Source organism: Mustela putorius, unplaced genomic scaffold (assembly GCF_011764305.1).
Source record: "Mustela putorius furo isolate JIRA1106 unplaced genomic scaffold, ASM1176430v1.1 tig00000224_pilon_pilon_pilon, whole genome shotgun sequence".
NCBI lineage: Eukaryota > Metazoa > Chordata > Mammalia > Carnivora > Mustelidae > Mustela > Mustela putorius.
This window is the reverse complement of record NW_025421321.1, coordinates 31,618,641-31,637,500: the sequence shown is the minus strand read 5'-3', so window position 1 is coordinate 31,637,500 and position 18,860 is coordinate 31,618,641. Positions and strand designations below refer to the sequence as shown.

At 34.3% G+C, this 18,860-nt stretch overlaps 1 protein-coding gene across 13 annotated transcripts in view; it reads right to left on the bottom strand.

Annotated features, from left to right (window-relative positions):
* EHBP1 (EH domain binding protein 1) overlaps nt 1–18,860 on the bottom strand; it is a 360,247-nt gene that overhangs the window by 74,982 nt on the left and 266,405 nt on the right. For all 13 annotated transcript variants that reach the window (XM_004742041.2, XM_004742042.2, XM_045077893.1 and 10 more), the window contains one exon: nt 13,112–13,255. In XM_004742041.2, coding sequence (XP_004742098.1) covers nt 13,112–13,255 — 144 coding nt within the window. The remainder of the gene's footprint in view (nt 1–13,111; nt 13,256–18,860) is intronic.

The window sequence follows — 18,860 nt, the reverse complement described above, 5'->3', positions numbered from 1 at the left end:
TACTTTTATCTACTTAGTGACAAAAAAGGAAAGCCACATTTCACTTTCACTCTCATTAAGGCATTGCAAGTTTCTTTTATAACACCGAAACAGTGCATCAACAACCTCAGAGGCAGGGAAGATTAACAGTTAAAAATATTAACAACCAAAAAGTTGCAAATACTTTAAATGTACAGAGAAAATAAATTTGCATTACAAAATAGAGTAAGATATCAAGAAATTAATTAGAGAGCTTTCCTTTCTATAGTTAATTTTTAAATGCAGTTTAACCCCCTTTTGGGAAGGGGACTTCCTATTCCTATTTCAAAGGGCTCATTTCTGCACCCACCCCTGTCAAAGGAGGTCAGAAACACTCAAGTATAAAGTCACTGCACTGCTGTGGCACAAATAGTTTCTGCGGCTAAAATCAAACAAAGACCAATTAAACTAATCATAACGTTCCAGTGAACACAAGGAAGCTCACCTGGTATTCCTGGACTTCTTTCGTGAATTTTCAAATCTACTCAGTTCTTGGTATTATAATTACCTTGACCAAAATACTGTGAAATTACTGCTCTGATCTACTAATGGCTGCAAAAATCAAGTCGTTGTGGTTTCATGCCAAGGGGCCATAGCAAGGTGGTGCAATGATTTCTGACACAGAAGACAACTTCTAAAAACTCAAAAGGGAAAATTAACGGGATGTGGTTTACATTGCCAAGGACTGTTCATTAATTACCAATTTAATCACTGCTGGAGGCATGACATTACAAAAATCTGGCTGAAAGTTCTAATAGATTATGAAGACCACCTAAGAAGAGTGACCAAAAAATGTACAAAACAATTAATACTGTTTCACTGCTATCAAAGACACTCAGATTATTTTACATCAAGTGAAGCAAAGGAATTAGTAGCTTCACAGTGCCACCATTAGGAACTGTAAATACAATGGCATACAATTAGTAATGCACATGTGACTTTTCGTTCAAGGCATATATCCTTGGGAAAGCCAGAACATGATAAGGAGAACAAAAGAAACATTTAAAAAATGAAATGAATAAAGATTTAAACTCTACCCTCATGCATGCTGAGCAACAACAGAATAGGCAATATAAAATACAGCTCTTAGTAATGGTGATATCAACCTGGGATGTTCAACTCTGCACTGAACAGCCATATGGAAAATGTCTACAGCCATTAATAGCTGCATAAAAGGAGTGTTCCTGATGCTAAGACATCTAGCCTTAGCTTTATGAATTCACAGCAATCTCAAATAAATAAGACTTTTGAGGCTAGGGGTTTTTGGCCACATAATAGAAAAGATGCTTGAGTTTTTTTCCTCTCCTAACAATGATCGTGTTTTGTGTGACTTTGAAGATATGCTAGCAAGCTAACAATATGTTTTCTAAGAAGTCTAGTAGTCATTGTTAAGATAGCAGATTTCAAATCAACTTAAATTTAGACATAATAGATAAACTATTATTTAAATCATAAGGAATAAAAACCACTGCCTTGTACAGAGGCATTTATACCAAACACAGAAGTACACTGGCATTCTTCTCCTATAAAATGCAACTGTAAAAAAGATTAGCTATACATTTAAAGTGTCTTACTAGTCTGAAACGGATTATGTACATTAAATCTGTCAATTGTGCTGGAGTAAGAAATAAGGAATACATTTTCATCTTAGTGTCCTGGGTATAGACATTCCAGCTCACATAGAGAATAAAAATCTCTAAATAAGACAAAGCTTTCACTCCATATACTATTAAAGGGTTAGATTTCTTTTTGTAATATTTGATGTTTTAAAATTACAAATCCAAAGTTAACTACTTCTTCCTAGTAATAGAACTGATAATATGTGTAATTTGGAAAAATAAAATTTTAGCTTGACCTTAATTTTCAAGCTTAATTCCTAGAGGCTAACCATTTTGTTGTAACATAGCCAGTGTTCATAAACACAGAATATAATCTTATATATCATACACATTTTTATGATGTACATAATTAGAATACACATAAACATAAAAACTATGCAAAAAGTTTCTATCTTCAGGTATTACCAAAATGATGGTTAGTGTTTTTTACCAATTGGATGGTAACTGCTTCTTCTATTATCTGGAAAAGATCTCATGATCTTATCTAAATCTGCTACAATTATCAGAATGACAGACTAGTTCCATTAAAATCAATATTTTCCAATTAACATCAAAAGTACAAGGTTGATGTCCTACCTCTTCGCAGGAATGAAATACCTGTTAAAGGTTTAACTCACAGAAGAGCAGCTTGCATTCTTTTGGGTCTCACCAAATAAGCCTTTTAGATTCATTACGAAAGACCAAAAGGAAAAATAAAAAAGGTCACTGTATTTCTTTCTTTCTTTTTTTATTACTGGTCCTTACAGTTAACTAAAGACTGACCAAACTGAAAATCCTTTCCCATGTAGTTTTCCTTAGAGGATTCAAATATTCCTGCAAACCTTCTAGGACTTGCTAATACCTTGCAGTTTGATCCTATTACGCGAGGATGGGCTCCTAACCAATTGATTGTAGTGAGTCACTCATTATCCTTGCAGATTAAAATTCAGGAAAAAACTTTAAGTCTGTTTTATAACAATGTCATTCTTTTCTGATTTTTCTTTAAAAAAAAAAAACAAAACAAAAAACTTCTGGGTACCAACAAGTATCGGCAAACCATTTTCTTTTGCTACGTAATTTATAGCTCAAAAAACTAAAACAAAACATATTTATAAATTAAAGAATTACCCCAATTCTTTTTAAACTTTTTACTTATAAAATAGATTTTATTCTTTCTTAAAAACATAAAGGTAATAATTAAACTTATATGGCATCATTCTTCTGATATGTTCAAAGTGCTTCACAAATATCCTAACAATTTCAAAGACTGTGAGCAGCAGGATTCTTGGAGTATACTGGCCCTAACCTTTAGCACATAACTGCAAACATCTCCTTCAGTGATCTATATAATTATACGAGCATTATTAAAAGTAATGGATTTATTAAGTTTATTTTTAAAAAAGCAATGAAAATGCGAAGTATCAAGCAAAAGAGACTGAAATAGACTAAACTGTTAAATTCTATTTGTGCATTTCTTGGGAAGAGAGTGTTTGGGGAAATAGAGTAATGAAAAATAATAGAAAAGCAATTTTTTTCTTAAAAAAAAGCTATTAGATTTTTCTCAGAGTGTGTTTAAATATACTTTTTAATGAAGGAAGCTCCTTTGGATTATATAATGGCTAGACTGTCAAACTTGCTAAACTCAAGTTGTACTTTGAAAAAAATTATTTTAAGTGCATATGAAAAACCATGAGCAAAACAAATATCATACCTAAAATCTGCATTAATCAAATGTAACATAAGAAAATCTTCACAGAAAAATAGGAATAGGAAGCAAAAAAATATTATTCATAGCGATTCAGAGCAATAAAATGTTTTCCATAGAAAAATTATTTCAGGAAAACACCTGAAAGAGGTTAAATGAACACCTAAAAAAACAGATGCACAAATGAGTCATATCAACTACTAAGAGATTTAAATACAATATGTGCTAGCTTAGCAAGTTCTCATTAAAACATGCAATACAGGTCATGACAAAAATTAAGAAAAATTAAAAGGTTTATAATATCTGTGTTTGTGAGTTGCCATTTAAAATAAATTACAGCTTGACTCTTTCCTGAGTATAATTTAAGTAGAGTCTATACACAAGGATCCACCAGATAATGTTACCAAGAGTTGTTTTCAGTGTCTTAGAAATTGCTTCCCAGCCTTCCAACCTAAAGCTATACTAATTTATACAAGAGGGAATTTTGGTAGAGTGGTGTGCTTCAAGGTGGAGTTGGGAGCTGAACTCTAATCAGAGGTCCCAGCATATGGGAAGGACAGATGTGTGTAAGGATTTGGTGCCTACACGTCATAACAACAAAGAAAGGTATCACAATGTAGGATTCAAAAAAGGAAGAAATGGATGATATGGGGAACTTTAAGTTCCAAGGTGGCCAATGTCATCTCTATAACTAACTCAATAAACAGGGATGGACACTTTTCTGCTCACTGATAATCAATTCTGCTTTAAAGACTTACAGAGAGATATCTTCCCTGTTTACAAACCTTTATTACCAAGAAACTCCCTATAGATAACCCAGATTTTTCATGTTTAAGCTCATATTTTTATTAGTTGACACTGAGAAAATATAAAAAATAGCCTGTCTTTATTTCCTTCATTTATTCATTGAATAAACATTTACTTAAAACTTAGTGATAGGAATATCAGGTTTTTGTACTGTGAATAGCTCACAGCTGAGTGGGAGAAAGATGTGTAAATAGATAATGGTATGGGATAAATGCAATGAGGGAGATATGTACAGCATATTAGAAAAAGATAGAGGAAGGAGAATAGCTTTACTGGAAGGCGTCATGATACAGATACTCCTAGAAGATGTATTTCAGTGGAAACTAACAAGGAAAGAGGGGCATTTCAGGGAGAGAACAGCCAATGCTTAATGCAGGAATTGAAAACTATGCAACATTCTCACTGCCGGCATCTTGGTAGATAGAGACTGTGGAGTGAGGGGCAGGGAGATGAGGATAGAAAGGGAGGGAAAATGATTTGCATGGACCTTTGTATAAGGCCATTTTGTGAAGGTGGGAAGTTTATTCTCTTGGTAAGCAGGAAGGAGTAACCAGAAAGATTTTAAGCTTTCCTATACTCAAATTAGTACTTACACTACTTCCCATTTTTCTCTTCTTTAATATTTTATAAGCCTGTCTTTCCATTTATGTAGATATTTGCTTTCAGGCCTTTATTTCTCTGAATGCTCTATAAATTCTCACTTTCTCTCAGCTCAGAACTAGATAAAAAAGTCTTAAAAGGAGGTAACCTATACTCAGTACATGGACACTGTCCCACACTATATGCATCTGGTACTCCAACACCAATTATTTAAATAGCTCTTCTCATTCTTCTTGGTGTTTATCAGAAGGTCCTAGGTTACTTTTATAGAAATGAGTTGAGGGGTGTCTCAGTCTGTTAAGCAACCAACTCTTGATTTCAGCTCAGGTCATGATCTCAGGGTCATGAGATCAAGGTCCACATTGGGCTCGGCACTGGGCATGGAGCCTGCTTAAGACTGTCTCTCCCTCCCCCCACTCACTCATGTTCTCTCTCTTAAAAGAAAGAAGAAAAGAGAAGAGAAGAGAAAAGAAGAAGCAGAGTTCAGAAGGAGAAAAGACAGAATTTACTGACAAAGTCCTAAATCAGTGTGGAGTCATCTTCAGTATGGAACAGTAAGCTCTTCAGTGAACTCTTAAAGATTTAAGGTCAATGTCTCATTTATTCAATACTTAAGGTCACTCCTGGGTACCACTTTTTTTTTTTTTTAACTCTTAGAAATTCTCAGGTAAACTAAAAACACAAAAAGGAATGGGTAGCAGCAGGTATCTCTCCCCTCCAGCAACTCGACTTTCAGTACAATGGTATATACATTATGATGGGCAAGATAATTTACAAAAAAATTTAAAATAAGAGCACTGTAAATTAAGGCACAAATTAAAACACATAAATAAGTGAAAACAGTAGCAGTGAGTTCACTAAATTAGAAGACAGCTTTTTTTTTTTTCAGTTAGACCTTCTTTTTATTTACCAGAGGCCTTTTGATCTCTTCAGAGTGAAAGAGATGCTGACATTGAAGTGGGAAAGGCATTAGTCATGGTTCCCTTACCCCCTTCACCGTGGACACCTATTAATTTGAATGTCACACAAGAAAAAAAAAATAAAGAATTTTGCTTTCATTTAAAAATGGAAAAACAGATTTAGAGAAATTAAGCATTTTCCAGTTTTAGTATCACTTAATTCACATTCAATTGCTCCAAAGATGAAACTGAGCATTTTTCCTCTTTCTTTTGTGTCCCAAGTTGGCTATACAAGTTTTTGAAAATATGGACAGTATTGCCAAATAATTCTAATCTGTATGTACAAGAGTTATCAGAAATTATATAGAAAATGATCAAATTAAGAAAACTATTATGTCCCTGGAAAATATATCGACCTGGCATCAAGCTGCATACTAAACTGAAAATCTAAAAAAGCAACAGGAAGGTCTAATTTCTGTATCTGTGCAACCAGACTGATCTGCCATTCTATATTCTCCCTTTTACATCATTTCATTAGTATAAGCTACAAGCCTCACAGAGTACCAAGTGTCAAAACTAGAGTAACAATCACAAAATACACTACCAACTTCATGAAATTTGATTCTCTTCATAAGACATCTACACAGGGCTTGGCTTTTCTCAAAAATGAGCTACAGTAGCACACACAAGAAAGTTTTAAAACAGAATTTATTTTTTATTTTATTTTATTGGAACAGGTTTTGGAGGGGGAAAAGGAGAGAGAAACCCAATGTTGGGCTCAATCTCATGACCCTGAGATTATGACCTGAGCTGAAATCAAGAGTCAGATGCTTAACTGACTGAGCCAACCAGGCACCCCAACAGGAGTTTAAACTATAACTGAGAAGAGGCTGCAACACTATCTCCTATACCACATACTCTTGCTAAACCACAACTTTGATACTCCTCTCATTCAGTGGTGTGGGCCTATGTCTCTGGTATATGTTCTGGGTAGAACTTTGTGTCTGCTTAGGCCACCAGTGTAGCAAAGTGACGCAACATGACTTTTAAAGATAGATCAGAATGCCATGCATGTCTACCTTATTCTCCTGGAACATTTGCTCATAGACTCAGCCACCATGCTATGAGAAAGCTGCAACTAGCCCAAGTGGAGAGAAAACATGGAGAGGCTAGACCAACTGATGTCTAGCAGAGGTCCTCACCAAAACCCAGTCCCAGACACTGTGGAACAGAAATAAGCCATTCCCACAGTATCCTATTCTAATTCCTAAATCACAAATATGTGAGCATAACCAATGGCTATTTCATGCCAGTAAGATGAATTTTTTATGTAACAAAAGATAACCGGAAAGAGGAATGGTAAAGAAAATATTTTGGGGACTGTTTAAAGCATGGTTTCATTTGCAATAGGATACAACCTTGGGTAAGTGGGAAACAAATGCAACAGAGTTACCAGTGTGGCATGTAGCCAGCTAACCATGCAGGAGGGAGCTGCTCTTTCTGGGAAAAACAAATACTATAACAATAAATGAACACAAGACAACCCAAGTCACATTGGTGGTAGTCCAAGAAACAATGAGATATTTTATGAGATACCATGACTATTACTCATCAATCACAAAGAGTAGTCATTGAGAAATTCTTGTCTTCTCAGTGTAAATAGGACTGCTATTTATTAAATCTGCCATTTATTCCACACAGAGTCACAAGTTAGTATCATCAACTGTCAAAGTGAAGAGCTCTTACCACGTTTGTCTTCTTAACACACACATATACATACATTATCTTAGAAATACTGAAGTCAAGTTGGTTTGGGTACACTAAGAAAATAATGTGCCAAAAATACTTCTTTTGGGTACCAAAAATTTCCCTACCTTAAAATAATTATCTTAGCATGTCATATTTTTTTTTAAAGATTTTATTTATTTATTTGACAGAGAGAAATCACAAGCAGATGGAGAGGCAGGCAGAGACAGAGAGAGAGGGAAGCAGGCTCCCCACTGAGCAGAGAGCCCGATGCGGGACTTGATCCCAAGACCCCGAGATCATGACCTGAGCCGAAGGCAGCGGCTTAACCCACTGAGCCACCCAGGCGCCCAGCATGTCATATTTTTATAACCTAAAGAATAAAAGGGAAAAAAATCCCATAAAAGCCATTCATTATACTACCCGCAAGAGATAAATACTGCTACTATTTTGATGATTTTCCTTTCTGTCCTTTTCAATGCATGTAAAAAAAGTCTCTATCATTTCAAAATGGAGTTTATATGCCATATATATTTTACGGACTTCTTTTTATACAAAAGGACATTGTGAGCATTCTCCCATGTCCTTTCAATATTCTTTAAAGACATTATTGTATAGATGTTTAAATGGCTAAATAACAAGTATATTTATGCTATAATTTATTTGATCATTCCTCTATTTTGCAAAATTACCATTTTTTTAGTTTTTGCTATTACAAATAACATTGTGATGAAAACCTGCATACCGATCTTTGTTAATAGAATTCCTGGGTAAAGGGGAACGAACATTTCTTTCCAGAAGAGTGTGGCAAGTTACATGAGACCAGCAGTATAAAAGAGTCATCAATAAAACATCACCAGCATCATGTTTCTTAAAATCCAAGCTATATATTTTAGATATGGTAAGATGTCACAACACAGAATAAGAGATGTTTGGGGAGGGGCACTTGGGTGGCTCAGTGGGTTAAGCGGTTGCCTTCGGCTCAGGTCATTATACCAGGGTCCGGGAATCTAGCCCTACATCAGACTCCCTGCTCAGGAGAGAGCCTGCTTCTCCCTCTCCCTCTGCCTGCCACTCCACCTGCTTGTGCTCTCTCCCTCTGTCAAATAAATAAATAAAATCTTTAAAAAAAAAAAAAAAGATATCTTGGGGTGCCTGTCTGTCTCAGTCATAAGATCATGCAACTCCTGATATCGGGGTTGTGAGTTTGAATCTCATGTTGGGTGTAGAGTTTATGTAAAAATAAAATTTTAAAAAGAGAGAAATTTTAATAATTTCAATGTTGAATTCACACCAGTATAATTTAAATAAAAGTTTCAAAGTTTAACTTGAGAAATACAGAGTATAGATTACTGGTGTCTTAAACAAAAGAGATGACCCATAAAATATTTGTAAAAGTCTGAACCAAATGAAAAACTAAACACCATCTTTTTAAAAAGTCAGGATACTTGAATTCTAAGTAAGCCTCATGTGTCACTGTCTACAACCTTAGGTAAATTTAAACATTCTTTCCAAACTCATTTTCTTAATCTTAATATAAAAGATAAAACAATAGTATCTATTTCTATTTCACAAGGATGTCAGAAAAATAAAGAAGAAGGAAATATAACACTGCTTTAGAGACAAAGTCTCTGAAATCAAGAAGTCTAGGTTCAATTCTTGGCTCTGTTACTTTTAACAGTGTCACCATGGGCAATTCATTAATTTGTCAGTTTTCTCAACTGTAAAATAGGGATGATAACACTTAACTCATACAATTATTGTGGAGATTAAATGAGAAAATCCATGTTAAACCACTTAGAATCCTGCTTGATAAACAGCAAGTGCTCAGTAAACATTCAATGATAATTATTTATATATGTAAAATTCACACATAGGTAAAGTAACTAGTTTTAAAAATCTACTTGGCCATTTAAATCATTTCAATAAAATAAAAATAAAATCTACTTGATCATTTAAATCTCAGGTATTCTGAATTTAAAATCAACACACTGGAACAATATAGAGCTATATTCATTCTCCGTGATTTTTAGAGCCTGAAATAATTATGAAACAAAGTTTATCACAAATAACATATAGCATCAACAAAATAAATTTAAAAAAATTTTTTTAATTTTTAAAAATTTTTTTTAAGAGACAGGGAGAGAGAATCTTCAGCAGGCTCCACATCCAGCACTGAGCCCAATGACAGACTCAATCTCAGAACTCTGAGATCATGACCCAATAAGAAATCAAGAAATTGATGCTTAACTGACTGAGCCACCCAGGCATCCCCAAAATAACTTTCTTTTTAAAGGGATAATTCCTTCTGTGGTTCTTCACTTGACTGTATCCTTTTCATCCATCAAATCTTAGTTCAAATGCCCCCTCCTCAAATCACTCAAGCACTCACTTATTTAAATTATCCTCTACTAGGCCACACAGTTTTCACACTCTAGTTATTTATTATTATCTGTCTCTTCCCATCATAATATAAACTCCAAAATGGAAGAAGCTTAACCTTTTCTGTCACCATGAAAATACTTAGTTCAGACACTCAATAAATATCTGGCAAATGACCAACAAATCAATGATCTAACATATGGCTAGGCATTGAAAGAGTTGGCATAGAGGTTACGGAACTTCAAAGATGGCCCAGTAGATTTGGGTTTCTCATTTTTATCATGAACTACAGCTTAAAAATATGGTCTTTTTTGTTTGTTAAATATGTTTTATATCAAGATTGAAGAAGCACATATGTCCACATAACTAAAGGAAGTTTCAGACAAAAATACTATGCTTACTATATGTGATGAATTCTGAGATCTTTATCTGATTCTATTCTATTCCTTTTCATTAAAAATAAACTAATTACTGCAGGCCACTAAACTGCTTTTATATCATATTATTGTGTAAAAACTTGTCGTGTGAAAAACACTGCTCAAGGTCAGAGGTTATTAAGCTCGTACCTGAAAGGAAGGTTCAAACATGTGCATGGATAGGAAGAAATAAGTGTCTGATCACAGATGACAAAATCACCTATATAGAAAATCTGAAAGAACTGGGAAAAAAGAATCTCCTGGAACTAAAAAGCAATTATAGCAAGGCTGTAGGATATAAGGTTAATATTCAAAAGACATCTGCTTTCCTATATACCAGCAGTGAACAAGTGGAATTTGAAATTAAGAACAAAATCCATTCACATTAATGAAATCTAACAAAATATGTATAAGATCTATATGAGGAATATAAGGAAATCAAAAAACTAAATAAATGAAGAGATATTCTATGTTAATCAGTAGGAACACTCAATTTGCAACAGACACATCTGATAAAAGGCTATATCCAAAATACACAAAGAACTACTGAAACTCAGCAATAAAAAAGCAACCAACCTGATCAAAAAATGGATCAGTGACCCTTATGGACACCTCACCAAAGGAAGATTTACAGATTGCAATTATGCATATGAAAAGATGCTTCACATCATTTGTCATCAGGGAAATATAAATTAAAACAATTAGATACCACTAAACACCTATTAGAATGGCCAATATCTGGAACACCGGCAACACTCAACGCTGAGTGAAGACGTGGAGCACCACAAGAACTCTCACACACTACTAGTGGGAATACAAAATGGGACAGAGATTTCAGAAGACAGTTTGGCAACTTCTTATGAAAGTAAACATACTCCTAGCAATCACACTCCCTGGTAATTACCCAAAGAAGTTAAAAACTTGTCTCCACACAAACACCTGCACGTGAATGATTATAGCAGCTTTATTCATAATAATCCAAAACTGGAAGCAAACAAGTAGTCCTTTAGTAGATGAATGCAAAAGCTGTGGTACATCCAGACAAGGGAATAGTATTCAGCACAAAAAGAAATGGATCTTTCTAGCAGTGAAAAACATGGAAGAACATTAAATGCATATTACTAGGTGAAGGAAGACAATCAGAAAAGGCTATAAACTCTATAATTCCAACTCTATGACCTTCTGAAAAAGGCAAAATTATAGAGACAGTGAAATTAGGTTGCAGGGCTTGGGAGTGGTGGAAGGTGCAATAAAAAATTCTTAGAAAATCTGTAATAATGGATACATTTCATTACACATTTGTCCAACTCAAAGGATGTAAAATACCAAGAGGGAACCACAATGTAAGCTATGGACTTTGGGTGATTATGATGTGTCAGTTTCTAACAAATGTATCACTCTGATGTGGGATGTCATTAAGAGGAGAGGCCATGCATGTGTAGGTGCAGGGTATATATGGGAAATCTCTGTACCTTCCCCTCAATTCTGCTGTGAACCTAAAACTGCTCTGAAAAAATAAAATCTTAATTTAAAAAAAAAAAGAGCATGTAGTTTTGTATATGTGAGTTTGATGGTAAGGCAGAATGTCATAATTTTCAGATTCATGAGGAATCTGTTCCCTTAAATTTACGGGTTTCAATTATCATGTATTCATTATTATTTGTGAAGCACTACACAAAAATATATATAAAAATGTGGGGTTTTAAAATTTTTTATTTTTATTTATTTTTTAAAATTTTATTTATTTTGACAGGGAGAGAGCACAAGCAGGGTCAATGGCAGACAGAGGGAGAGGGAGAAGCAGGCTCCCAGCTGAGCAGGGAGCCCGATGTGCAGCCAGATGGGAACATGACCTGAGGTGAAGGCAGCCACTTAACTGACTGAGTCATCCAGGCACCTCTAAAAATGTGGTTTAATTTAGGGGTGGCAGTGTATGATAGAGAAGAGCACTAATTCTATAGTCTCAGAAAGCTCAAGTTCAAATCCTAGATTCATCATTTACTAATTCTGCAACTTTGTACAAATTATCTTACCTATCAGTCTCAGTTTTCTTATCTGGAAAGTAGTTGAACATCTATTTCATGGAGTTAAGTAAAATAAAAATTATATAAAACATCCATCATAGGGGCCCCTGGGTGGCTCAGTGGGTTAAGCCTCTGCCTTTGACTCAGGTCATGATTTCGGGGACCTGGGATCGAGCCCCACATCAGACTCTCTGCTCGGCAGGGAGCCTGCTTCCCCCTTCTGTCTCTGCCTGCCTCTCTGCCTACTTGTGATCTCTGTCAAATAAATAAATAAAACCTTAAAAAAAGCCAAACAAAAAAACCCCCATCCATTATAGAGCCTGCATTAAATGGCAGCTATTCAATAAATGGTAGGCATCATTATTAGATTCTAATATTTCCAAAAAAAATTAACTTCCATAGCTAAAATATAATCTTAAAGAAAGTATAATTAAGTTACAAAATGTAAATTAATAAAAATAGATTATTCATGTGTATGTAGAAATTATATTCTAAAATCTGACTCTTCCTCATAGCTGACACTGCTGTATAGAAATAATTACAACATGTTCTTCCAAGTATGAATTTATCAGCTCAATAAATATACCAAGTGAACCCCCTCACTCTGCCGCCTCATATTAAAAGTCTACGGAAAATGATTTAGCAAGAACAAACTGATGGTTCCAAGAGGGAAGGTGGGTAGGGAGATGGGTGAACTAGGTGATGGATTTGTAAGTGTTCTTGTCATGATGAGCACCAGGTGATATATAGAATTGTTGAACCACTATATTGTACACCTAAGCTAATATAACACTGTACATTAGCTAACTGAAATTAAAAACTTAAAAAAAGACTTAGCAAAAGTATAAATAAATTACTCCCCTCACCCCCATGATTGCAATTAACAATCTATGGCTTTTTAACCAATGTTCCTCACATCACTTAGCTGCCTGTTGCAGAGTGGTGTGGCTGTGTTGGTATTCTGTTTATTCCCCGCTTTTAAAGCTGCATCTCTTCTTGCTTGCTCAAGCAGAACTCTTGCTCTTTCTTTAAGTTCTTCTTGTCTTGATAACATTCGATGCTTAAAACCAAAAATACAGAATTAGGAACTCAAAAAAGCCCCATATAACCTATATTTATAGATTAATCAATGGTTTTGTTATCTGTCAAAATAACAGAGATCAGGAATAAGACTGTAGTTTTATAAGATTACTTAAAGAAAATATTAATGTTGACTAGAAACTATAGAACATCTTGACACACAGGAAGTATATCTTTACTACCTGACGCTGGATTACATTTAATTTCCATTTGTGTTAGAATATATTCCCATAAAATATAATGTCCATGTGTATATTACATACATTCTTCATATTTGCTAATCACAATATAACCTGGAAAAGACATTTTAAAAAATTTCATTTCTTATAGTTTTATAGAACTGATAATAAGGTATCTTCCAAATATATTTGTTGAAAGATATTAAACATTTTTGGCAATAATCCTTTAAATCCTTGACAATTAACATTTATAGAAAATTCAAAACTATCATATTTTGTTTAAAAAAAAATAAGCTTGGTTTTCTCTAATGCTCACCTACCTTACAACAAAACAGCAATGGAAGAGTATTTTCTTGGATTGATTTGTAATATTACAATATATTTTTGGGTAACAACAGGTAATGACCATCAATGGAAATCAGTTCTCAAATGATAACATTAATTCAAAGCACAGATATCCATAATGTTTATAGTTCAAATTCCTTTTTTCATCCAAAAAATAGCCAACTTCTGGCTTTAGATTGCTATTACTATTACTCTGATATTTGATTTCTTCCCTGTCATTGTATAATTTTGATTCAATTGTAAGTAGCATTCATGGTGAAGGAAGAGGTAATAAACAGTAAACATATAACTTAATTTGGCCTAATGTGAAACTTAAAAAATTATTATATGATTTTTAGGTCTCATTGAGATTTTTATGTTTTAATATAACTTTTTTAAAACTCCTGCAGTCTCAAGCAAGGGAAGTTTTTTAAAAGTATGCAGTTCAGTGGTTTTTACTACATTCACAAGGTTGTGAACCATCAACACTATCTAATTCCAGAACATTTTCATCATCCAAGATTTTAAGAGGATTAAACAAAAATTCTTCACTTAATAGTTATAATTGAAATGTATAAGTGATAATGATAGACTTTTCGTCATGTGTATAAGACACAATAGAATAGGATTGGTGATTCTAGTTACAAATCAACACTTTATCTAAAACAGACCAGATTAATTAAAGGGAACACTGCAGTCAAGACATGTCTTGCAGTTAAGACATCAGGCTTGCAGTCAAGACATCAGGCTATTAATCCTTCTTCCACTAATAATAAGCAATGTAACACTGAAGAGGTCACTTAAAAAGCTATACTGTATTCCCTTACATGACACTTAAGTACCTTGGAGTAAGAAAGACCTTGGTTCAAATACTAGATACAACACCCAATTGTGGACCTATTGCTCAATCTCTCTATACCTCAGTTTCCTCATTTGTAAAATGGGGATAAAATAGACTAACTCTCATAAGTATAAAGATTAAGTGAAATAGTGTAATGTACTGAGCACTAGAAAAATGTTAACTATTATTGTATTTTTAAAAATATTTCAATTGCCTCATGTTTGAAATCCCACCAGCTCTAAAACTGGTAACTAGAATATATCATCTTTACAATCCTATGGGCTCTAGGGATACCTTGGTGGCTCAGTCAGTTAAGTGTCTACATGGGGCTCCCTGCTCAGCAGAGAGTCATCTTCTCCTTCTCCCTCTGCACCTGCCTTTCCCCAGCTCGTGTTCTCTCTCTCAAATAAATAAATATAATCTTAAAAAAAAATCCTACTGGTTCTAAATTCCATGAGTCTACAGACATTTAGGGATTCTAGTTAGCTACACAGACAGTGAAAGACTGCTTTGGTCTTAAGAGCACACAGAAATAAACTTTTTTCTGATTACAAATACGATTCATATTTATTATAAAAATTTTAGAAAATACATAAAAGTAAAAAGAAAAGGAAAAATAATCAGTGGCATCATGTTCTCTGATTTCAAACTATATCACAAACCTACAGTAATCAAAACAGTATGGTACTGGCATAAAAACAGACACATAGATCAAGAGAACAAAATAGAGAGCACAGAAATAAACCCAAGCATATATGGTCAATTAAGTTACAACAAAGGAGCTAAAAATATACAATGGAGAAAGGACAGTCTCTTCAATAAATGGTGTTGGGAAAAACAGAGAGTCACATGCAAAAGAATAAAACCAGGTGCCTATTAACTCAAAATGGATTAAACACTTGAACAAAAAAATATCTGAAACCATAAAACTCTTAGAAGAAAACATAGTTGGTAAGCTTGACAACAGTCTCGGTGATGATTTTTTTGGATTTGACACCAAAAGCAAAGGCAACAAAGGCAAAAATAAACAAGTGGGACTACGTCAAAATAAAAAGTTTCTGCAGAGTCAGGGAAAATATCCACAAAACAAAAAGCTAGTCTAGTGAATTGGAGAAAACATATCAAATCATGTATCTGGGAAGGGGTTAATATCCAAAATATATAAAGAACTCATATAACTCAATAGCAATCCAATTAAATAATAGGCAGAAGATTTAAATAGACTTCTTTCCCAAAAAAGACATACAAATGGCCACAGGTACACAAAAACATCTTAACATCACTAATTATCAAGGAAATGCAAATTAAAACCACAAGGAATTATTTCCTTGTACCTGTTAGAATGGCTATTATCAAAAAGACAAGGAATAACAAATGTTGGTGAGGATGTGGAGCACTGTTGGTGGGAATGTAAATTGATGCAGCCACTGTGGGAAATAGGATGGAAGGTCCTCCAAAAAATTTAAAATAGAACTACCATACGATCCAGAAAATTCCACTTTTGGGTATTTATCCAAAAAATGCAAAAAACTAACTCAAAAAAATGTATGCACCCCTATGTTCACTGCAGCATTATTAGTTTTTAAAAAGATTTTATTTATTCATTTGAGAGAGAGGGACAGAGCACAAGCAGGGGGAATGACAGAGGAAGAGGGAGAAGCAGGCTCCCTGCTGAGCAAGGAGCCTGATGCACAGCTCCATTCCAGGATCCTGAGATCATGACCTGGGCCAAAAGCAGTCACTTAACCAACTGAGCCATCCAGGTACCTCTATTATTATTTTTTTTAAAGATTTTTTTATTTGAGAGAGAGAGAGGCCTTGCATGTATGCACACTCCTGGTGCTCAAGCTGGGGAGGAGCAGAAGGAGGGAATCCCCAGGCAGACTTCCTGCTGAGTACAGAGCCCATCCCACAACCCATGAGATCATGACCTGAGCCAAAACTAAGAGTCCAACACCCAGCCCACTGAGCCACCCAGGTGCCCCAACTGCAGCATTATTTACAATAGCCAAGGTACAGAAACAACCTAAGTGCCTACTGATGTATAAGTGGATACACACACGCACACACACACACACCCTACACTCTGTGGCACATTAATCAGCCATAAAAAAAAATGAAATCTTGCGATTTGTGGCATGTGCAGATCTTGAAGGCGTTAGGCTAAGTCAAATAAGACAAAGATGAATTGGTATTCATCTTTATCTTATTTCCATATATTTACCATATGATTTTACTTGTATGCAAAATCTAAAAAAAAAAAAAAAGCAGAACCCCCTAAAACCCAAAAACCTAGCTTACAGATACAGAGACCAACTGGTAGTTGCCAGAGGCTGGGAGTAGGATGTGTATAAAATGGGTGAAGGGAGTCGAGAGGTATGCAATTCCAGTTATAAAATAAATAACTTATGGAGATATCATGTATGGCATGGCAACTATAGTTAGTAGCACTGCATTGCATATATGAAAGTTGCTAAGGCAGTAGATCTTAAATGTTCTGGTCACAAAAAAAATTTTATAACTATGTACAGTGATGGATGTTAACTAGGCTTACTGTGATGGTCATTTTACAATGTATACAAACATCAAATAATTGTTATATACCTGAAACTAATATAATATGTCAATTATACCTCAATAAAAAAGAATTATTTGAAAATAAAAAACAAAATAAAGATAATTAGCAATCTTGGTACCCAGCAATAATCACTGTAGAATCATGGTTTTTATTTTTTTATTTTTTATTTTTTTTAAAGATTTTATTTATTTATTTGACAGAGAGAAATCACAAGTAGATGGAGAGGCAGGCAGAGAGAGAGAAAGAGGGAAGCAGGCTCCCTGTCGAGCAGAGAGCCCGATGCGGGACTCGATCCCAGGACCCTGAGATCATGACCTGAGCCGAAGGCAGCGGCTTAACCCACTGAGCCACCCAGGCACCCTTAGAATCATGTTTTTTAAACTTAACATTCTATTGTGAGAATATTCTCATGTAAGTATTTTAAAAATATTTTTAAACATAATATTTTATACTTTTACCCAGCATTCTATTATCATACTTTAACTTGCCTTATATTATTAGGTATTTATGTTGTTTTTCACTATCATTAATAATGTTTTAACATCTTTGTTACAGGGGTGCCTGAGTGGCTCAAGTCAGTTAAGTGTCTGACTCTTGATTTGGGCGCAGGTCATGATCTCAGGTCATGAGATCAAGCCCCACACTGGGCTTTGCATAGGCATGCAGCCTGCTTAAGATTCTCTCCCTCACCCTCTGCCATTCCCACCCTCCTCCCAACCTCCCGCTCTCTCTCTCTCTCAAAAAAAACCAAAAAAAAAAACAAAAAAAAACTTTATACATATATTCTTGTATACAATTCTGATTATCCTAGGGAAAATAGTTCCTGGAGGTAGAATCTAATGAGATGAACATTTTTAAGGGACTTGATGTACATTGCTAAGTTTCCCTTCAGTAAATTTGACTATTTTACATCTGGGCTGATTATCTTTAGTGCTATTATGTTGAAGAGATAGTATGAATATATAGCTTAGGAGCACAGACTCTGGAGTCAGAAAACACTGGTTTTGAATTCAAACTTTAACACTTATTAAGTCACCTTAGGCAACTCTGTAAAGCCCAGTCTTCCCATATATTAAATAGAATTTAACCACTTACCTCATGGGTTATAAAGTTCAAGAGAGATATGTGTAAGATATATAAAGGTCATCATATGTATTAGCCACTCAAATGAGCAACATTATGACTTTCAATGCTATACAGCCATATTAAATCATCAAATTTCCTCTAATTTAATGTCATTAGTTACTAGACATATTATTTTATGAATGACTAAGAATAAATACTGTCAAACTCTAACATACTATCTATTATAAGTAGGATCTTGATTTCAGAGAAGTTAAAATGTAAAAAGATGCATATCTTTGCACTGATGAAACGGTGTGTGTAAAAGAAAAACAGATTTTTTTATTATTCAAATTTAGATGCTAAAATTGTCCAATTTTAAAAACCTATGAAATATTGTAGTCACATTACAATTTTTTGTATCAGGCAGTACTTCTGACAAAAAAAATAAAAAATAACAAACTTTTAACTTTACCCTAAACAAAATACTGACCATTAAATCAAGGGACAATAAACAAACATATATGAAGTTGTAAATAGATACTGCCTCTATTTTTTTTTTTTTTAAGATTTTATTTACTTATTTGACAGTGAAAAACAC